The sequence below is a fragment of the Anomalospiza imberbis genome, chromosome 3 (assembly GCF_031753505.1).
Source record: "Anomalospiza imberbis isolate Cuckoo-Finch-1a 21T00152 chromosome 3, ASM3175350v1, whole genome shotgun sequence".
In the NCBI taxonomy this organism is placed as follows: Eukaryota; Metazoa; Chordata; class Aves; order Passeriformes; family Viduidae; genus Anomalospiza; species Anomalospiza imberbis.
In genome coordinates this window covers 146640-168510 of record NC_089683.1, presented here as the reverse complement: position 1 = coordinate 168510, position 21871 = coordinate 146640, and the positions used below count along the sequence as shown (strand labels likewise).

At 54.5% G+C, this 21871-nt stretch overlaps 2 protein-coding genes and 1 pseudogene across 4 annotated transcripts in view; 2 read left to right on the top strand and 1 right to left on the bottom strand.

Annotated features, from left to right (window-relative positions):
* Window positions 1–122: 122 nt before the first annotated feature.
* On the top strand, window positions 123–2930 carry LOC137470057 (uncharacterized; annotated as a pseudogene).
* PPM1G (protein phosphatase, Mg2+/Mn2+ dependent 1G) lies at window positions 2609–17533 on the bottom strand. The gene is made up of 10 exons (XM_068183043.1): window positions 17258–17533; window positions 13403–13472; window positions 8862–8947; window positions 8408–8540; window positions 6572–7041; window positions 6012–6149; window positions 5025–5259; window positions 3883–4012; window positions 3640–3742; window positions 2609–3289 (listed from the first exon to the last, which is right to left on the bottom strand). The coding sequence occupies exons 1-10, from the start codon at window positions 17375–17377 to the stop codon at window positions 3095–3097; spliced, it is 1680 nt and encodes a 559-aa protein (XP_068039144.1). The 5' UTR covers window positions 17378–17533; the 3' UTR covers window positions 2609–3094.
* A 299-nt stretch (window positions 17534–17832) lies between these two features.
* NRBP1 (nuclear receptor binding protein 1) overlaps window positions 17833–21871 on the top strand; it is a 34286-nt gene continuing 30247 nt past the window's right edge. The window contains exons 1-2 of one of the 3 annotated variants that reach the window (XM_068183040.1): window positions 17833–18051; window positions 18236–18455. In XM_068183040.1, coding sequence (XP_068039141.1) covers window positions 18252–18455 — 204 coding nt within the window. In that variant the 5' untranslated portion in view covers window positions 17833–18051; window positions 18236–18251. The remainder of the gene's footprint in view (window positions 18052–18235; window positions 18456–21871) is intronic. The other 2 variants (XM_068183041.1, XM_068183042.1) reach the window with 2 other exon arrangements.

Sequence of the window (21871 nt, the reverse complement as noted above, 5' to 3'; positions counted from 1 at the left end):
AGCACAGCCCCCTGGCAGCCCAGTGGTGTGCATGACAGGCATCACATCTGCACCTGTGTGAGGAAGAGGCCGCCCAGGCCATGCAGGGGTTATCCTGGCCTCTCCCTGCCGGTCCCAGCTGATCTGCCCTGAGAGCAGGCTGCAGGGTTAGGGGAGGGCAGTGGCCCCTCAGCTCCCATCTCTGGCGCTGGTCCCCACAGGGATCCATCCTGCAGCAAGGCCAGTGTGGAGGGACCACCATGGGCTCTAGGTGGGGACCTATTGCCAGATGGATTGCAGAGTCTCAGGCACTGGGATCCTTGCCACTCTGACTCCACTGCAGCATCCTGGGGAAAAAAGCTGCTCCTGAATGTTTCGCTGCTCTGAGTTGGGCAGTCACAGAATGAGTAAAGGATTTGGGTTGGAAGGGAACTTAACGCTTATTGCTGTCCCTTGCCATGGACAGGAACATCTTCCACTATCCCAGGTTGTTCCAGGCTTCATCCAGCCTGGCCTTGAACACTTCCAGGGATGGGGCAGCCACAGCTTCCCTGGGCAACCTGTGCCAGGGCCTCACTAGAGAAGGATTTATTCCCAATATTCCATCTAATCCTGCCCTCTGGCAGTGGGAAGCCATTTCCCCTAGTCCTGTCCCTCCAGGCCCTTGTCCAAAGCCCCTCCAGCTTTCTTGGAACCCCTTTAGGCACTGTGACTCCAAGGTCTCCCTGGATCCTTCTCTTCTCCAGACTGAACATCCCCAGCTGTCCCAGCCTATCTCCATAGGAGATGAGGTGTGTGAGTTGGCTCACCTGCACAGCTTCCTCCAGCTGCTCTGGGACTCCCACGTGATGGGGTCCTGCCTTTGGCAGTGCCTTGCACTACAGATCTTCCCTTTTCGAAGATGAACTCCACCCCTCTGGTCCTGGGCTGTTGTCTTGGCTTCTGCAGCTGTCTGTCCCTCACCAGCCCAGGTGCTGCCTCTCCTGGTGCCTTTGACCCCCTTCCCTGGCAGCCCCAAGCTGCAGCTCCCCACCCTGTCTGGTGGCTCTGCAGTGAGTTGTCCAATCCTGAACTGCTCTGGTGTCCGGAGTGTCCAGGCTGGGCTCCTGCAGCCCTGTGTGAGTCTGGTGCCTCAGAGCCTCACACAGCCCAGTGCTGCAGCTGGATGTGCTGCTCAGGCTGTTTCCATGCTTAGGAACCCTGGATGAGCTGGTGTGTTCCCCTGGAATGGGGCTGCCTGAGGAAACCTCTCAGGAAGACTTTTTTCCTTTGCAAAAGCAGGTTTGCTCTCAGCACAACTTCCACTTGCTGCCAGGGGGGTTTATCTTGGGATCACTCTGGGAAGGAGCTGCTCAGTACCTCACACTTCCTCCATGCTATCAACATCCTAGTCAAGGGTGCTCCAGATTTTGAATAAACAGAATGAATATTCACAGGGACAAGCAATCCTAAGGTATTAGTTATTTCTGCAGTCCCTGAAAGCCTGAGCTGAGGCAGCTTTGCTTGGTGACATTAAAACCAGTTTGTCTCAATTGCTACATGCTGTCATCCCATTCCTGCTGCCAGGCGTCCATCTCCAGAGGGTTTGGTTTTAGACTTTGTTCCTAGTCATTAAGGTTTGTGATGCAGTCTCCAGTCTCCGTGGAGTCCCCAAAATGGCTCGGATTCATGGTGACCTCACATCAGTAACCTGTAGACCATTTTCTGTGTGCTCTGTTGATGTTTTATCATGTTGATTTTCACTCAAAATGCTCTGTGGTGGGTCCTGCACCACAGCAAAGGCCCTCAGAGCTGCAGCTGTTTGCCTTGCCCTCCTGCAGCTGCTCAGGGAACAGATGCAGGGGTGCCATGGCTTCCTGGCAGGTTCAGTGCTGGCAGCTCACCAGGAACAGGAGCACAGGATCCTGGGGGCTGTGCAAGGAGGTGCCCTGGTCACCTCCAGTGGTGGCTGTGGCCTGGCTGTCATAGGGGCCCCAGGATGCTCAGAGAGGGGTGCCTGAGGTCCAGGGGGCCCCCCTGGCAGCAATGGGGTCTGCTGCCCACAGAGCTTCTGGCTCCCTGGAATGCTGGGGCAGATGGGACAGCTCCAGGCTGTGGGGGAAGCAGGGACTGGGGGAAAGAACAAGTGTGGGAAACGGACATAAAAGGGGCCAGTTGTGTGTGAAAAGAAATTATGGATCGCCACAGACTGCTCTTTTCCGGTGGACTCTTTCTGCCACACAGGGAGAGCTCACCTGTCTAGCCCACACCCTTCCATCAGTGTTTTACAGCCCATGGGCTTGGCTCCTGCCCGAACAGCCATGGCTATTGACAGCCCTTGTCTGGGCTGTGCATCAGGGAGGAGCTGCCTCTTGACACACCCTGACAGAAGGTGCAGCTCTATGGGTGCTATAGGCAGGTGAGCTCAGGGGCATGCCTGGTACCCCTCTCCCTCAAGCAGACACAGACCTTCTCCAGAGGCTGACATCTACTCTGTGTGAGACACCTCAGAAGAGCCACCCTGGGGAAACTCAGAGCCATAGACCAAAACCCTGCAGTGATCCAAGACCACAGGGACAAGTGTTCTCCTCCCCACCCCACCTTCCTCACCTCCCCCTCCAGGAAAGAACCAAGGACCAAGACCACATCAGTATTTTCGGATCTTTTAGTTTGAAAAAAGTATTGATTGAAAGTGTACAACTGAACACGGCGTGGCTGCAGCACCACCGCCAGATTGTTTCACAAAAAAAACCAGAAAGGGCCTTAAATAATCGGGTGCAGATTAAAAAAACCTCAACAGTGAAAAAGTTCTTCCCTCCAAACAGAAATTCACAGGCACAGAAATGGCAACAACCACATGGAGACAATGGGGGGACATCCTCCTCCTCCTCCTCAGCACGGACTCTGCGGTGCAGCGCTCCCGGGCGCGGCTCCGTCCTCGCTCCCTCTTTGGAATGGTTACGGATGAACAGCGCGACATGCCCTTGCTAACCAGACCCGCCCACCCCCCGACCAGGACACGGACAAACAAGGCCTCTGCTAAGGCTAAAAAAAGGACAAGACCCGGAGTCTTGAGTTCAGCATGGGTAAGAAACGAGAGTCTGGTGAGCACAGCCCAGTCCCCAGGTGGGCCCTGCTACTCCAGTTTGGACTTCTTGGTGCCGTCCCCACCGTTCTCCTCTGCTGGTGCCGCTGCCTCCCCCAGTTTCCGCTTCCCACTCTCAGCAGGTGGGTGTGTGTTACGGGGTTTGAAGCTGATAATGATGCAGGTCATGTTATCACAGCCGGTGCCATCCCCTGAGGTGTCTGGAGCCAAGCACTGATCCAGCAGCTGGAGAGGGACAGGGCAAGTCAGCAGAGAGAACAGATACACACTGGGACACCCCCCTGAGGCACTGGGCCTGTTCCAGCACCTGACAGTGGCTCAGGGGCTGCCAGGCCAGACCTGTGCAGGAGGAGTCAAATGCTGTTCCCACCGGACAGGGGACAGAGATGGCCTCGGCAGCCCCAGGTTTCTGAATGTGAGCAGAAACTCCTTGGGCTGGGCAGCACCCCTGAGGTCAGACACTGGCTGGAGTGCCCAGGGAACCCATCGGAGGGAGGGGAAGGGCAGAGCCAGGCACTGAGCCGGGACACAGAAATGCCACATTGCTGGAGGGACAGCAGAGCTCCCCATCTTACCTCTTCTACAATGGAGGAGAGTGGCCGCAGAACTCCATTCTCATCCTTTTGGGTGATCTTCGACTGGATGAAATCCACCACTTCCTGGCTGCTCATCACGTTCCTGCAGAGCAGAGAGGTCAGGCAGGCAGGCAAAGGGAGCACACAATGCCATAGTGTCAAACAGGCCTTCCTCAGGCCCAGCTCTGGAGAAAGGCTGGAGCAGCCATGCCCCAGAGGCACAACGGCTCCCTCACCACTCACCAGATTCCATCACAGGCAATGACCATGAAGTCGTGGTCATCGTTTATTGTCAGCACTTTGATGTCAGGCAAGGCAGAGATCATCTGCTCTTCTGGAGGGAGGTTCTTGTTCCGTTTGTAGAAGTGATCCCCTGTGGTGGGGAGGAAGACGTCTGGGCACAGGCAGTGCTGTGTCCTGCCACAGGGCATTCCCACTGGGATCAGTGAGTGCTCCCACAACCTGGGATCAGGCAGAGGAAGCAGAGGAACCATTGCAGGTTCCAGGTGTAAGCTCTGGCAAGCCCAGGGAAGAGGGGTCTTGGCCAGCTCAGCCTCTCTTTACTCCAAACCAAGTGCCCCTTCCCCAGCTCCTGGGGCAACCAACACCAGGCCAACAGTACCTGTCACCTCTGAAGAGGCTGCGGCTGCCCCATCTCTGGAAGTGTTCAAGGCCAGGATGGATGGGGCCTGGAACACCCCGGTCTAATGAAGGTGTCCCTGCCCATGGCTGTGGCTGGAATTGGTTGAGCTTTTCCCACCCAAACCACTAACCACTCCTGGGTTCATTTTATGATTCAAAGTTCCCTTGAGAAAACTGGCCCTCAGCTCTGACTAGCAGCTTATCAGGAATCATCCTATGAAGGCACTTCCAGGGCCACCACAAAATAGCAGGTGGGAATGCCAGTGTCTCCCTAGATAAACTCCTTATTTCCACTCTAGAAGTGTGCTTTATATCTTTACACTAAGATAATGATTTCAGCGGTTTGGGTCCTTCTGTACACAACTCAGATAAATAAATGGGCTAAAACTGCCATGAAGCCAGGTCCTCAGGAAGCAATACACCAAGATTCCTCAATAACCCAGTAAGCAGGAAAAGTCCTGTTCCAGAGGCAAGAGTCTGGTTTTGGGACAGTTTATATGAGGTGGTTTCTGACAACCCAGCTGCTGGCTTAACAGCCTGGGATGTGTCAGATACTGCTTTCCAACTGTTTCACAGCCATTTTCTCCAATTAGACTGAAATCTCCCATCAAACATTGAAGAGGTGTCACTCATCTCATTAACAATTGTTCCACCACCTCAGTGGCTGGCAGTGCTGTCAGCGTGGCTCTCCTGAGGCCGGTGCTCCGAGGCCAGGCCTGCCAGCATCCCCCCTCCCTGCTTACCAATGGCCCTGGAGAGGTTGAGGCCGCCGTTCACCCTTCCGTCCATGGTGACCTTGCCACCAGCATTCTTTATCCTGGCCAGCTCCACCTCATCCTCTGGCTTGTGGTCGTAGGACATGTCGACAGCCTTGCCACCCTCTGACACGACGCAGCGCGAGTCCCCGGCGTTGGCCACGATCAGCTGCTTGCCCCGGATGAGCGCCACCACAGCCGTGGTCCCGCTGTCTGAGCCAGGCTGCAAGAGACAATTCTGGTGAGATTTCTTTCTCTATCTCCCTGTCAGGCCGTTAAGGGAACCAGCGCCAGCTGCACAGCCCCAGCAGTGTCCCAGATCCCAGGGTGCTGCATCGCACCCCATAAGCACACATGAACAATGGAGAAGGCCTGAGGGAAGCAGCAAACACCAGGAGTGTGTTCCCTGAGGGGCAGGGTTAGGAAACACCTCCATCCCAGTCTCATGCAGCGTGGTGGGTCAGGATTCTGTGGTGTTCCAAAAGTCTGTACCCTCTGCTCTAATGTGCTAATTCCAACCCCAGCCCAGCTTGAGCACATCCTCACTTCAAGTCAGGACATTTCCCCAGAGGGAGAAATTGGCACCTTGGAAGCCACATCCCCTTTTCCTGACCCCCTGGGTCCCTGGCCCGCCTGAATGCGCCACCGTGGCCTGAAGAGCCACAGCCCTGCCCGGTGAGGAGTCCTGCTGGAGCAGCAGTGCCAGCAGAGCCCTCCTCTTCCTGCCCCACGCTCTCCCCCCACACCGCCTTCCAAGCACCTCACACCCAGCAGTCTCTTCCATCTCAACCTGCCGTCCAGATCCAGGCCCATCCCTCAGCTTTTGCACAAACCCAGGCTGTCAGCAGCTCCCTCAGCCCCAGGAGAGTGCACAGGGTGTTCTGTCCCCACATGAACAGGAACAACCCCGAGCTGAGTCTCCCAAATGCCCCAGGCTCCACGCTAAGCTGCGGAACACAAAAGCAGGGTGCGCACCTCCTCTTTCCCCTCCATGCCCGGTAACAACATTTCCTCCTCTTCATCCTCATCCTCCTCTGCTTCTTCAGTGTCATCTTCATCGTCTTCATTCTCTGCCTCTTCACTGCTGTAACCGTCCTCATCCTCACTACATTCCTACAAGAAAGGAGAGACACCACAGGAGTCACGCAGGACCCTTGGTGCTGTCCCCTCGCTGGTCCCTCCATCCTGGGGACCAATGGTCAGTTCCCCCAGAGGTGTGAGGTGACCTGCCACGTGTCCCCCACACTTGATGGCTACAACCAGAGCAGCTGGTATCACTACAGCAGTGGATGAAAGGATGGTGCATGCAGCAGGACCAGGGGCTATCAGCTATGGCTGCTGCAGGATGAGGGTGTGTCCTTCGGGGTTAGCTCAATAATCCCAAACATTCCCATGGGATGGCCTCCAAGGATCAGCCTGAAACACCTGCTCCTAGGAACACACCTAGGATGAGCCAGAGGCTCGTCTCAAGTACCACCATAAGCAATGCATTCTGCCCAGCCAGAAGGCCACTCTGTTCCAGTGCTGTTTCCTACCTCACTGTCTTCCTCCTCTTCCTCAACCTCATCTGACTCATCCTCACTGTCCTCAAAAAATTTGGATTTGGTTGTGCGCTGGGGCTTTCCCGTAGAGGAGCAGGAGGGCCCGGCCTCCCCAGTAGAAGAGGTGACGGCCTCGTCACCTTTGCCTAGTTCAGGCTTCTGCAGAGCAGGGCTGTTGCCTCCAGCGCTGGCTTTGTCTGAGGTGGAGGAAATACCCGTGATTTCTTCGTCTGGCTTCCCGTTCTTCCTCTCCTTGTGGTCGGAAAGCTCCCCTGGGTCAGCCTCTCCATTCATATTTGACTCCCCATCATGCTGCTTGCCTGTCCCCTCCACAGCGTTATCCCCAGCTGCAGCTACAGACTTGGCTTTGAGGTTCTTGGTGCAGTTTTGTCCATAACGTGTGAGAAGCTCCTCGATGGTCATTGTGGCTTCTTCGTGCAGAAGAGCAGCTTCCTCATTATCCACTGCAAATGGAAGAGGGAGAGGACAAGGACAGAGAGGGTGAGAGAGCAGGACACCCACCACCCTGGGTGCTGTGCTGAGCTGCCCCAGCTGAGGCTGCTGCTGGCAGAGTTCCAGCAGTGCTCCCCAGGCTGACTCTGAGCACACAGCCAGGCCTGTGCCCTCCCACAGCTCCAGATGCTACAGGTGAGCAGGAAGGGAAAAGCGAGGCCACAGTTCTGACCACAGCACAGCCTGCAGTGCCCCACTGCCCCAGACCCGGTGCTTCCTGGCCGACTGACAGCACCACAGAGTGTTTACATCAGGCATGAGGGCCGGTGGCAGCACAGCGTGCACATCAGGTGTGTGGCCAGGCAGTAGAGCCTCACTTGCCCAAGCACAAGCTCCTTGGGAGCTGCAGGGAAGCAGAGCCACCACTTGCATGTGCAGAAGTCATTTAGTCATTAATGCTGCAGCTAGGAACAAGAGAACAGCCAAAACACCCCAGGGATCCCCACCAGATGTCATTTGGACAGGTACAACAGGTGACAGCACAACTTTGGCCATCTCCCAGATGGGACTAGGCAGAAAGTGGGATGATTTTCCCCAGTGACCATGGGTCAAACACCATGCTTCCCTACTGACATCCCCTTGCATATAGTTTGCTTTGCTATTTAATCCCAAAAGGAGAACAAATATAGGTAGCCCAAATGCTCCTGAAAATACAGAACAACAAGAAAGAAAACCCGACCACCCACCCACCCTTCATCCCATGACTTCATCCCTGTCAGCTGGAGAAAAAAACCCAACAAATTCAACATTTGCAGATTGACATATTGTTCAAGGTGACAGGATCACCTTGCATCTGTCTCAAGGCTGGTCACAAGGTACTCAGCAAGAACAGTACAGGATTCCACCCCAGGAAACACCTCCTGGGCTGGCAGCCACTGGCTGGTGGAACACTTGCTTCTTTGTGGGAAGAAGAACTGCTGAAAAGACCAGGATCTGCTTCAATCCCATCTGCACCTGGTGGCTGCCACCAGCCAGGGGGAGCTGAGCACTGCACACCACATCAATTCCCTTCCACAACCGAGTCCAGCTCAGAATTCCTGACACATCCTGGAACCCTGCAACCTATGGAGGAAGCTCTATAGAAATGGTGACAGGCTGTTTTGTTATCTATAGCATTAAGCTTGCAAATGGATAAGGGTTCCCCCTCCAGCACCAGCCCAAAGCCACGGACAATGCTAAGGGGCAGTAGCTCAACTCGGCCAAAATTTAGCTGAGAAACTGGGACAGAAAACCTTGTGTCCAAGGAGACTTGACCTCGCTGCTCTACATCCCTGTCCTGGAGCTGCAGCCTTGTCTGTTCAGTGGCATCTGACTTACCATCATCTTCATCAGCAACTTTCTCCTTCTCATCTTCATCGTCCTGTGGCCGCCCAGCCATTTGAGAGAGCTCCTTAATCACCTCCTCTGTGGTGAGCTTGGCATCAATGGCCAAGAATGCATCTTCCAGGGCCTGTGTGTGAGCAAGGACAAGAGTGGGCAGCTGCCCCTTCCCTGCAGGATGCCCGCCATCCTGTGCAATACAGTCTCTTCCAGCTTCCACACTGTAACTAATCACAGCATGGCTGCAGCTGGCAGGGACCTACAGGCTTCTCCTGATCCAACATCCTGCTCCAGCAAGGACACCCAGAACTATGCCCAGACAGGTTCTGGATAGCTCCAAGAGTGGAGACTCCATCACCTCCCTGGACAACCCGCACCCAAATGGGTTCTGACATAAGGGCTTTCCTCTGTGTTGGCACTTACTCAGTCCAGGGCAGAATTGGCTCCTTACCTTTTGCAATTTGCCTTCCTTGTAGGCCTTCTGGTCTTTGATGATCTCAGGGAGGTACTTGGCACAGTACAGGGCAACTTCTTCTCCTGAAAAAGAGCAGAATTTATTCAAAGAGGCTCATCCTTCGAGACAGAACCTGCTCTTGAGCAGCTCAATTCCTGAGGTAAATCCTGGGACACAAGCCAGAGCTGCTCCAGACGCAGAACAGTGACACAGCAGCTGAGTGTGGGGATCCTGCTTACACCTTCCCAGGAGGATGTGCAGATAGCCCTGGCAAACCACCAGGTTTGGCCAATGCTGTGAACTTCCTGAGAGGGAGCTTAGGCCGACTCTTTAGGTCCAGCCTACCTAATCTTTAATTTCACATGTCAGTGAAAGCAGAAGGACAAGGAAGTTTTTGCTCACTGTAGGTTCTGTTGGAGCATTACCCATGTGCAGTGAGCACATAAAAAGTGTTCTCTCTCCTCGTGTGTGCCACACCAAGGGCAATGAGATCCCAGAGACGGAGATGAAGCTCTCAGGAGAAAGGGCAGTCACTTGGTACAGGAAAGAGCACAGCAAGATAAACAGCCGCTGTGCTGAGAGCACAGGGGATAACCAGGACCGAGAGACGGCTCAAGTCAAGTGCTCATCCTAGAGCAGCTAGAGATTTTTAAAAGCCAGAAACTCCCCCAGCTTGCTAAGTAATGGTGTCAGGTATGGAAGAGGGCATGGGGATCCTGAAGGTGCTATTAAGAGAGAAGGAAGAGTAAACATTGAGTGATGATGAATTTCTGTAGTTTATCTTGAACAGGGCAAGAAAGAGTAGTGTGAGTTGTAAAGGATCACACTAGTCATTGAGGTTTTTACATGAGCAAAGAACAGTGTAGGACACAGGAACGTGGACGTGGCTCACACCTCACAAAGAAGAAAAAATTAGAGCCAGAGACTGAGAAACAAATGAAATGATTCACAAAGAGGGAGAGGAGCAGGGCAAGCTGCAGGGAGGTGGAGGGTCCCTCTGCAGGGTCCAGGAACATCTTGAGGCTGTGCTGGACCAATCGTTCCCTGTCACAGTACAAAGAAGTAGCAGTGTGGGTGGCTGGGCACAGCAAGCCAGAGCCTACCTGCACCTGGGGCTTTTCTGTAGGCACAACCAGAGCCATGTGGGCACCTCTCCTTTGGGCTACAGGAGGGTTTTTCACAGGATGGACCAGCCACACAACTCCTGACCTTCCTACTGCACATCTTAATTTCCCTGCCCTTCTCTGAGCCCAACAGAGACTGTGGGGGCAGCTGGGCATCAGGGAGAGCTGTGCAGGCAGGAGCAAAGCTCTGAGAAGGAATGGGGAGCAAGGGAAGTGAGAGGAAAGCAGCAGCCAGCCATTAGTTCAGCAAAGGGAACATAGTGGGAAGCAAAGAAGTGGGGAGATTTGGGAGAAAGACAAGGGATTTTTCCAATGTACCTGCAGAGAAGGGATCAAGTGGCCACTGACAGAGAACAGAAACAGCCAAATGGCTGCTGCTACACCATGCTGCAAAGCATTCCATGGTACAGGGAACAAAGAGACTGGATCTGACCTGGGAACACTGGAGAGGACCTCTGACAAGGGCCTAGAGTGACAGGACAAGGGGGAATGGCTCCACATTGACAGAGGGCAGCATTAGCTGGGATATTAGGAAGAAAGTCTTGCCTGTGAGGGTTGTGAGGCCTTGGCCATTCTATGTTTTCTCCAAAAACGCCTCTTGGAGGGAGGTGAAAAATTATTAGTTGTCTCCATGAGAGAACCTGAAGGACAGTGATGTCCTCAGTGCAGAGCCCAAGTGCCAGTGGAGGCCCAAGGTCAGCGTTTGAATAACAGATCTCTTGGTCAAACACTACTAATCACTGCAGAGCCCAGCAAACAGCAGGAACCAACACCAGCCTCCAACAGGTACAGCACAGAAAAGAGCGTGGTGTGGGTCAGCTAAACGGATCTTGGGAACACTGAGCCAGCACTGTGACCTGCAGCTGCTAACAGACACAAATCCCCTCTGACGTGCTCTGTCCATTACTGCTCCAACCCTTCCAGCCCCATGGAGGGTGCCAAGAAAGGGCTGCTGTGGTTTAACCACAGGGGCAACTAAGCACCACCCAGCCACTTGCCCACCTCTCGTGGAACCAGGGAATGGATTGGAAGAGTAAAAGGCAGGAAGCCCTTGAGTCGAGAGAAGTTTAAAACAATATTTTTTTTTTTTAATAGTGAAAATGCAAATAGCAAAGAGAGAGAAATAAACCTCAAGACAGATGAGCAATGTGAGATAGATGTCAATGAAGACATGTTATTAAAATAAAGGCTAAAGCACAAGTAGACAGCAATAGGGACTGAGCAAACACTCCCTGCTCCCCACTCAAGGGGCAGAGTGCCCAAATGTCATCCTCCAGAATCTGGGGGCAGGGAGGCCAGAGCACATAAAAAATGGAGCTGGGGAAGGCATAAAACTGCCCCAGCAGCTTCTTTCAAACACTGGAAGGCTTGTCCACAACAGGGGAACATAAGAGAAAAACTTATCAATGAAATGGAAAATGCTAATAGATTGAAAAAAAAACCATACTCACCCATTTTCAAATAACACAGTAATAAAAACTTTTCCCAACCTAGCTGGAGCAGAAAGCTTACTGGAGTGTTTCAGGGTGAGAGATGAGCAAGGTATATAAGAGAAGCTAAATTCAGTTTCTGTACTGCCAGCTAATAAAGCGTAGCAAGGTTCCCACCCAAAAACTTACTCTTACATGGGAGAGACCTGAGAAATTGCTTCAAACTTAAGAACAAATGCATCAATAAAATCACACAATAGCAGGGGATGGGCAAAAGCTGTTCTTCTAAATCAGATTCAACTATATCCATGTCATTCCTGATATGGTTTGTCCAGGGAGAGCTGTAGAGATTCAATCACTAGACATCTAAAATGTGAGTTAGGAACTCATGCCAGTGCTTTGCCATCCCATTCCTTTCCCTAATGTCCATCTCAAACCCTCCCTATTGTATTTAAGAACCCCAAACACAATACTTAGTGTCCTATACTAACAGGAATGTCATGAGTGTCCAAAGTCTCTCTAAAACCCAACACATGGTGTAAGGCCTTGGCAGCTGAGAAACCAACACACTGAGCTCAGAGGAGAACGGACGGTTTGATACTCTTCATTCTTGACCCATTTTTGGTAGATGCTCCTTCTCTTTATTTTTGCCTGACACACACACACCATTTTGAGCTGAGCAGCTCCTGACCCCTACATCCCATTTGCTTGTCATTCCCTGCCTCTCAGCACCAACCCATCATCCTCATGTTCTCAAAGATACCCTTCAGGATATCAGTGACTGCTCCACATGGGTCTCTGCACACTCTGAGATGAAGTTCAGGAAAAAAAGTAATTTCAGGATATGAAATACATTCTTCAGATGAGATGACATCTTTGGAAGAGCTACCTGCTACAAACGCAGCGGTGCCAGTCACAAACTGGACACGGTTACAGAGCCAATGAGCAGGAGGAAACAGTTCAGTTCATCTCCTGCACACAGATCTTCAAAGAGCTTTCAAAGAAACCATCAAACCTTTTCCACACTAAGCTGCCACAAGAAAAGCAGGGAGGTTAGATAGGAACAGTTTTCAGAATGGGGGATGGCCACTGGGAGAGCTCCTTGAAAAGCTATGCTGTTCAACATTTACCTAAATCAGCAGGAAAAGAGGTCAGTAAAACATGATGGGTCACTCAGGATGATCAAAATTAAAATAAGTTGCGAGATTTAACAACAGGATCTTGAGCTCTTACATTATAGTGGCAGAGCAAATTCTGTAATAATATTAGCAATATTATTTAATAGCAATATTCACTCATGCAAGCAGAGAGAGGCTTTGGACTCAACTGGAAAAAAAAAAAAAGTCCAAAAAAGTAAAAGTGAAAAGTACTACCAGAGTGATTATTCATGCATTCCTTGTTTCATGGATACTGCAGTGGAATTTTCAGGCAGCAGATTTAACCATATCTTTTTCAAATAATGATTCTGTGCAAAATGCACAGTGTAAACAATCACCAAACACAGAAACCTTCTTAAAATGCAATCAGACAAATTTGTGAAGAGTTAACTCATCCAGAAGACTCCACCATGTCTCCAGGATGAAATGGCTGCAATCTCCAGTTTAAGGAGCCCTTACAGGGAATGGATCTGCCTGTTTTGATTTTCAGTCTTTCCTTGGGCAACCATGAGAACACACTGCCTAGAGTCAATCTCAGGTGATTTTTATTACCACTTTTTCTTCTGTGACTCCCCTGCCCAGCTTATCCACCATAAAAACAGCCTTTCTCAAAAGGTATAAAAGATGGAATACAAATCTGATTTCAATTTTAGATCAAACCCTGACCTTCCTCCTAGGACCCCTAAGAGGTTCAGAACCTCCGTTGATGGCATCTATGAAAGAAAACGCTTCCATCAAGGAGCAGAATTCCTAATAAGAGATGGATACCCCAGCAGCCCAGAGGGGTCACACTGAAGGACAGGACAGAGCAGAGTGGCCGCAGTTACCTCCGTGTCCATCGTAGACAGAGAACATGGCTGTTTCACTGTCCAGCTCGGGAATGCAGTTGTGGGCATCCTGAAAGAGAGAGCAAAGGTCTGAAATGACAGAGATTGCATTAGACCCACAGAAAATCATAGGAACACAAATTTGTTTGGGTTGGAAAAGCCCTCTGAGACCAACCATTGCCCCAGCACTGCCAACCCAAAGTGCCCTGGCACAGGTTGAGACTGTTTCCTCTTCTCCTGTCCATTGTTTCCTGGGAGACAAGTGTGACCCCCAGCTGGCTGCACCCTCCCGTCAAGGAGTTGCAAAGAGTGAGAAGGTCCCCCTGGATCCTCCTTTTCTCCAGCTGAACCTTCCCCAGCTCCCTCAGCCACTCCTGAGACTCGTGCTCCAGACCCCTCCCCAGCTCCATTCCCATCTCTGGGCAAAGCCCAAAGGTCTCTGTGGAGCAGCCAGCTTTGAGGAAGGCATCCCCATGACTTTTACAGCCTCAACTCCTTTCCCTATGGGTAAGCAAACCCACCTTGGCTATTGCAACACAGAGCCTGGAACTGATGGCCAGGCTGAACCTTTCTCCCAGGCCCTTCCCCTGCCCAGCTAACCCCCAGACATTCCTTCCATCCAGCCCTCACCACCTGACATCTCACACTCCTGTGGTCAGGAAGAACATGTATCCTGCAATATGTTCAACAATGTGATCTTTTCTGTGGTTCATCACCTTCAATGTGCTACAGTTGCTCCAAAACACTCTGTTTACTCCAAGACAGCAGTCTCAAATATCTGGACGTGTCCTTGCTGCCAGCAACATTCCAAAATTTACACACACAGAACTAGATCACAGCCCAGCAACCACTGAGCTCTCTCTTTTTTAGGTACGACTCCTTGGATAAGGTCTCTTTGCTCTCCAGAGTTCCAGTTTTCTCTAAAAAGATAACTTTGTTCCTTGCTCAGGAAACACGAAAAGTGAGGTTCTGGGTTTATGTAGCACTCTTTGCAATGGAACTGCTGGCACTGGGATGAAAAGAGCTTCTGAACCAGCAAGTGACCATCTGAGTTCAAAACGAGTAGTGACTGAATGGTAATGCAGGAAACTTCCCCAGCCCTCACTGGAGAGAGCAAATGAAAACAGAGATAAACCAAGAAGCAGCATTTTAGTGCTCACTTTTCTGAGCATTCACAGAAGCCAGTGAGACAGTGAACCCCCAACACAGTAACTGGGATAAGCCCCAGGTGACCAAACAGCAGCGTACTTAAAGAGATGCAAATGCTGCTGTGGAGGAAAGCCAGCACCGGCACCAAAAATAGTCTGTGCTGCCCTTGCTGAGCCCCCTGTGAGCCTGTCCCGATGTGTCCCCGCACTGAGCCCCACCCCCGGGGCCGACGGGCCGGGCTGGCACACGCAGGGGAGGGCTCAGTGCCCACCCGCCCTGGGGCTCGCTCTGCCCCGCTCCCAGCGCCGGGGCTGGTGGGCAAAGACAGGTCCTGGCACTGCCAACGCCCCCAGAGCAGCGTGCAGCCAGCCCTGCTCAGGGAGCTGCAGTCACTGTCCTCCCACTGCGATCTCGTGTGCTGAAAGAGCTCATAAGGGTTCCAAAAGCCTGTTCCTGCTACCCAGCTTCTGGGATCCCTGACCCTCCCCAGTCACGGAGTGGTTACTGTAACAGTGGTGAAAAACTGTGTCTGAAACATCAAACACCCAATTCAGCTGAAATGAAATTAACCTGAGAGTTCACCTGACAAATCTCCGTATTTTGAACCAAATTCTTTCAGTTTTTGCAGCAAGGGCTTTTGTGCTAAGCCTGGGAAAGGAACGAAGCTGCAAACTGGTGTCTCACTGTGGGGGTACAGCCAAAGCAGGAGCAAAGAGTTTGGAGAAGCCCCAACCAACCTCATCCGGTGCCTCCCACTATATGCCAGAGCACTCCTCTGGACCATAAAACTGACTTCAGCCCTTTTCTTTGTTGCTTCTAGTACCTAATACAGTACAATTACCTAATACAAATTATCCTTGGGGTCCCTCATCTGCCCCAAACATTTCCTTACTCCCAAAGTAACCACTCTGGACTAAGCTACAGTATTTCTTCAGAGCCCTGTACACCCGCCTCACTTGAAGGCTCCTAAAACCCAAGTACAACGTGACAAAAAGCTCCTTTACACCCAAAATACCTGTGTCTTACCAGGTGCACACTCTGCCTGGCTTCGCCAACACACACAGAACCACAGCGTTAAACACAAACCTTTGCTCAGGACTTTCCCAAGCCTTGTAGAAGAGCAAAAGTGCAACTGAACATGAAGAGAATGAAAAAACAAAACAAGGTAAGAAAGCAGAACGCAGAGTGCTGGAATGCAAGAAAATTGACTGCTCAGCTGTGTGTAAAACACACATTTCTCTCCCATCAGGCTCAGAAGCAATCTGCAGCAGGTTCAGCTCCTGCCATCTGCTTGTTTCTTGGGATAACTCAACTAAACCACGTCCACACTGATGGCCCCAGCGCTGCCTCTGCCAGCAGGGATAAACCAGAGATGCTGGGTGGTGTAGAACCCACACCTGCAGCTCGGGGCCTCTGCACAGCGACAGCCCCAAGTGAGTGAAGTCAGAGCCCTGTCCCAGCTGTGGAGGGCTGAGTGAACTCACCAGCACCATAAGGCAGGGTCACTCTGCTCTCCCTCATGCAGCCTGGCTCCCTCGCACATCCCAGCTCTGTGCAAAGGGGTGCCAGAGCTGCTTACACACACGTTAATCCCTTGGAGGTCACACTCAGTGCTCCAGCAATATCCCTGGGACACTGGCAAGGAGCAGCTCAGACACTGCCAGCCAGTTCGACACACGTTCTCTGAGTGAATCTCGGGAGCACAAGCACCAGATCTGCATCTTCTACCCCGAGAGCCAGAGCCCAGGGCTGCACACAGTGAGGAGGCAGCACCTCAGGTCACTGATTTGTCACCTGTACAGCTGCTGTTGCACTCCCAGAAGCAGTGAAGCGTCTGGCAAAATGGCTTATGGACCTAGATCAGCAAAAAGTCAATGTCTGACAGCCTGAACGGGACATCCTCTCCAAACCACCCACAGGGCTACGAAGCAAACACTGAGAGATGTACCTGGCGTGGCTGCAGGGACAAGGATTAACCCGTACTGAATTCAGCTGTTCACGGGCTGCCCAGAAGGGAAAACAAAGCAGCACACGACTGGTACTCACAGAGGGTCTGAAGCTCACAGACCTGCAGGGCCAGCGGCCCCACACTGCCCTCACACCAACCAAGAGCTCTAAGAGCAGGTCCTGCAGCCTCCTACACCGGGGAGATGCGGGCAAACCCCTGGATCCTCAGCCAGGTGTGGGTCTGCTGGCAGCTCATCTGCCCACAGCGAGCCCAGCAGAGCCAGCACTGGCAACAGCAAACTCAGAGCAGCCATGAGAATTCTTCCTACAGATTTTCCTATAAATAAACAAAAACAGGGAGGAAGCACAGCAAGACACCGACACTTCATCTCAGGGGAGAAAATAAGGCATTTTCCCTGAGAATACCCCACTTGCTTTCACACAAATGCTCCTTCCCTTCCTTTTTTTACCCCGAATTCCCAATTTCACGCAGGGATTTATCCAGCCGCACGTGTCCCTCACGACACGGGGGGACTCTCCACGCAGGAGCCGGACCACGCGGCTGCCGTGCGGAATTCGGGAAAGGCTGGGGCGGCACCGGGCGAGGCAAAGTGCCCCTCCCGGCCTCGGGAGGGACGGAGGGGGTGACCGAGAGCCCCCGGACCTCCTCGCCGTTCGGCGCCGTCGGGGCCTGTCGGCGCAGGGCCCCGAGGAGTGCCGGGTGTGGATGCCGCCGCCCCGCCGGCCTCACCCCCTCACCTCCATGGAGACGCGCCATCCCTGCATGGCGCTGAACCCGAAGTGCAGCGGGCGCGGCCCGAGCCCGGCGCCATCCCCGGAGCTCTTCACCGTGTTGGGCTGCGACAAGTAGGCGCCCATTGCGGCCGCCTCGGTCGGCGGCGACCGGACCGGACCGGGGGGCGCGGGCGGACTGCGGAGGCGGCGGGACCTCGCACCGGCGGGCGGCGACCGGAAGTCGCGCGGCCGGAAGCTCGGCGGCCGGAAGCGCCGACCATAGAGGCGCGGCTAGAGCGGCACCGCGGCCCGCTCCGCCCCGGGACTACCTACACGGCCCGCAGGTGGCTTCGACCTGCCCTGAGGCTCCTCCGGGGGAACAGCGGACTTGGGACCGGCGATGCCGCCGCCAGCCGCTGCCGCGGGCGGCCGCTCGCACAGATAAAGGCGCGCACGCTCACACCTCGCAGAATTATCGCCCTGCCCCTCTAGATGAGGGGCCCTTGCGCACACAGCACCTTATATAGCCCGAGTCACGCCCACCGGCCAATCAGCGACCCTGAGGGCCCCGTCTCACTATCTCATTGGCTATTGCACGGGGCTGCCCCGCCCCATTGACGATCCTCCACGGCCCTTCGCGCAGGGCGCCCCCTGTCGAGGGCCGCACCGCGGAGCCCCGCCCGCCGGCCATTGGCGGGTGCTGACGCGTCGCTCGCGGCGCTGATTGGCCGCGGCAGAGGCCCCGCCCTCACGGCGCGTTACGCAGCGCGGCGGTTGCGGCGGGGACGTGCTCGGGACCGGGAGGTGCTGCGGGCCCGGTAAGTGCGTGGCTCCCACCCCTCGCCGCCCGGCTCGCCTCGGGACCGGCTAGGTCGGGCGCCGCTGGCAGGCCCGGGGCGCGGCCCCGGCTAACAGGCCCGGCGGGCGCGGCCCGGTCCGGCCCGGTGGGCCCGGCCTGGCCTGGCTCCCCACCGCGCCTCACGGACCGCGCCTCTCCCGCAGGGTGTGCGACCGCAGCATGTCGGAGGGCGAGTCCAAGCAGGTGCCCAGCAGCGGCTCCGACCCCAAGCCGGAGCCCGCGTCGTCTGGCCCGGGGATGACCTCGGTGTCTGCGCCGGTGACTTCCGCGGCGCCCCCAGAGGAGGAGGAGGAGGAGAGCGAGGACGAGTCCGAGATCCTGGAGGAGTCGCCGTGCGGCCGCTGGCAGAAGCGGCGCGAGGAGGTCAGTGCCGGGAGCCGGTTCCCGGAGCTGGACTGCGGGGGAGCCCGGGCGGGGCCCGGGCGGGCGCTTGTGCCGCCTTCCCCCGCCAGGCCCCGGTCCTCCTGCCACCTGTTCCCGGGACAAGTAGGCCCCGCAGTGGGGGTCCGTGCGCTCCCGGCAGGCGGGGAGATGGGTGGCCCATCTCCTGCCTCAGGGCTGCCGTTCCTCGGCCCGGAGCGGCCGGGCTGGAGCGCAGCCAGTGATGTCTGCCCTGCCGCAGGCCGCTGTGACGGCCAGCTGTTGCTGCTGTGGAGCAGGGAGTGGCTCCGGCTCTCCCGGTGTGCGTCGCGTTTCACAGATCTTTCTCTCTGGGAGCGGTGAAGAGCAGTGACTGGACAGTTCTTGGTGTTCTCTGGGGAGTGGATGGTACCTGCTGCTGAGGTGGCCGGTCACTTGAGCCAGTTACCCGGGCTCCTCAGCTCTGAATGCTCGCTTTGCTTTGTCGTCTGCAGTCAGGGTACGGCACAGTCAGCTCACTCGGGCTTGTTGCTTGGCCTGTCCTGCCCGTACCCTCCCTCAGTGCGTGTGCTGGCAGTGTGCTGGGTAAAGGCACGAGGAGATTAGATCGTGGTGTTTGGGACCTATCCTTTTTTCCGCTCGTCGCTGGGCTGTTTTTCATCCTGGGGGCTGTCTGCACAAACTGGTTTCTGCTCTGTGCTGGCACAGTGCCTCTCCCCTGGCTGGGCAGGCTGTGCAGCCCTGGCAGGTGCTGGCAGCCAGACAACGTGCTGCTCCAGCGCTGCGGCACAAGTGCTGATGGGGCTCTTCTCAGCCAGCTCAGGGGCTGAGCACAGGGGTTTGTCTGCTTTGTCCACCACTGCAAAAAGGGCAGTGCAAACCCCAGTGGTGGTGAGAGAGTCATTTGTTCTGAAGTAAATTTGGAGGTCAGAGTAATGTCAGGGATTCCCTGCAGTTCTTCGCCTTTGCTTGCTGAGAGCTGTCATGGTTTGGTTTAATGTGAGCCAAACGCTGGCATGGTGTGGTCAGAATGTGCCTTTTCTGGTGTGGCTCTGCAGATTGCTTACGGATGTAGCTTTAACACTAGAAAAAAAAATTTCCTTTTCCCCTTTTTTAAAGAAGTGTGAATGTCTGGCTCTGTCCTGCACAATCTATTCCATACCTGAGGTGCTTTATCTCTTGCTCTGCACTGAAGGGGCACATGTTGGAGAACAAAGCTGGTTTGTTTGTGTTGTCTTTTCAGTGCGTTTTGTTTAGTACTGATCATTTTGACACAAAGAGACACAGGGTTTTCTGTGCTCTCCTACATGACAAGTAAGATTTGGGAGGCTCTAGTATTTTTTTTGGATTTCAGTCCTCCCTCAGCAGACAAATTAAATTAATTGAAATTTCGGCGTGGCTAAATGATTGTCTTATGGCTTCAGGTTGCCACTGTGGAGGTCAGAGCTCTGCTCTACCACCGCAGGCTGAGGGATGGGCATCGGGGCCACACAACACATTATTGTTGAGTGGTCTGGGTGAGCCTTCACTCAGCAAGGCTGCACAGACTTGTGTCTGACTGGGGGCAGCCTCAGCTGCAGCTGACCCTGCAGTGAAATCCCGGCGTGTCTCTAGATTTCACGTGTGAGTTTGCGTCTCAGTTAGCCCCCAGCTTGCGGAGAGGCTTTTGTTCCCCGAACTGCATGACATCAGACTCTCTTTGCTGTCGGAATCATTTGGGCTGATCTGCTCTCTGGAGTAAACTCTCGCACTGCAGACGTCCTAACCTGAAACTTATTTGCTCTGACAGCTTTGCCGAGTGTCCCAGAGCAGAGTGCCCTTTTCCCGGGCACGTGTGACAGCTCAGTCCGCACTGGTTATTCCTGTCTGTGCAGTGTGGTAGCAGGCTCTTGCTCACTACCGCTCTCAGGGAGATGGTGCTACTCTGTGGAAAAAGCATTTGCCGACCTTTCCCCAGTGATGCAATCCTGATCTTTTATTATGGAAGTATCTACTGGATGTGGGATGAGGTGGCACCGTGGAAACAATGAGACATGATAAACTGGAGAGGAATGGGTGCACACACATGGTTGAGACAGTATGTTCCGCCTGTGCTCTGGTACTTCCTTTGTGTGACATTGTTTCCTGCTTGCTCCGGTGTAGGTTTTGAAATGTAATGGCCTCACTTTTTTTTAACCAAAAAGATGGTTTTACCATCCCTGAGTGATGCACTCGCTGCAGCAGAGGTGGAGCTGTGCAGACAGTGCAGGCAGGGCCCGCGAGCAGGGAGGGGCGGGCTGGCTGTGAGCCGGGGATGTCGGTGCCTGCTTACCGAAACGAGCAGCTTTCGGCGGGACGGTGCCCGCGCCGCCGGCCCCGGAGCGGTCGCGGGGGGCAGGACGGCCTGCGCTGGCCGTGCCGTCCCCGCACGCCCTGGCTGCCTGCTCCCGGTTCGGAGAAAGCGGCCTCAGGCCCTCCCCAGCGCCCCGCGGCCCGTCCGGGACCGGGACAAGAACCGGGGCCGGTCCCGGGGCACCGCGGGGCGGGGCAGGGCGGGGCCCGCGAGTCGGCCTCGCCAACCAATGGCAGGCGGCGCGGAGCGTTACATCACCGCCGGCGGCTTCCATTGGCTGCGGCCCGCTGTGGCCACGCCCCGAGGCGGCCACACCCTCGGGGCTGCGCCGGGCTCGGGGCGGGGACCCCGGGCAGCCCCGGCCCGAGCGGGCCGCCGAACGGAGCTGAAGCGCATCCACTAACGAAAAGCCATTGGTTCACACGGGGAAACGCTGCTGGGAGCAAGGCTGAGCGTGGAGCGCAGCCCTGCAGAAAGCGACCAAAGGGACCCGGGTGCTGCTCGCAGCATCTCGGCTGGAGCGAGCATGTGCCCTGGCATCGAGGGCAAACCTCCAGGCGGGAGCAGGATGGGACGGCACAGAACCCCATCCTGGGGCTATTACACACAGCAGAACCAGATGTTCATGAGAGGAGATACTCCCTCTATAGGTCTTCTCCCTGGGATCCAGGGCCAGGACACCAGGGAACAGCTCCAAGCTTCCTCTGGGGAGGCTCAGGCTGGACAAGAGGGAGCATTTCCCCACCGAGAAAGGTCACACCTGCCCCAGGCTTCTTGGAGAGGAGGTTGGTGCCCCAGGCTTGTCTGTGTTTGAGGCATTTGGACAATGCCCAACATGCTGTGACATGGGCCAGCCCTGATTGGGTTGAACAGTGGAACCAGGAAATCTGTGGAGATCCCTTCCAGCTGGCTGTTCTGTATTCTCTATTCTATTCCTGCTTAAATTTCAGATGTAAAAAAGGATTGAGTGTAGAATTCATTGATTGTAATTCTTCCTACAAACAGGGAGCTTCTGTAGTGCAAAGAGTGTAATTCCTGCGAAAGTTCAGAGTAGCTTTATTAAAATCAAATGCTTCTGTGACATTTT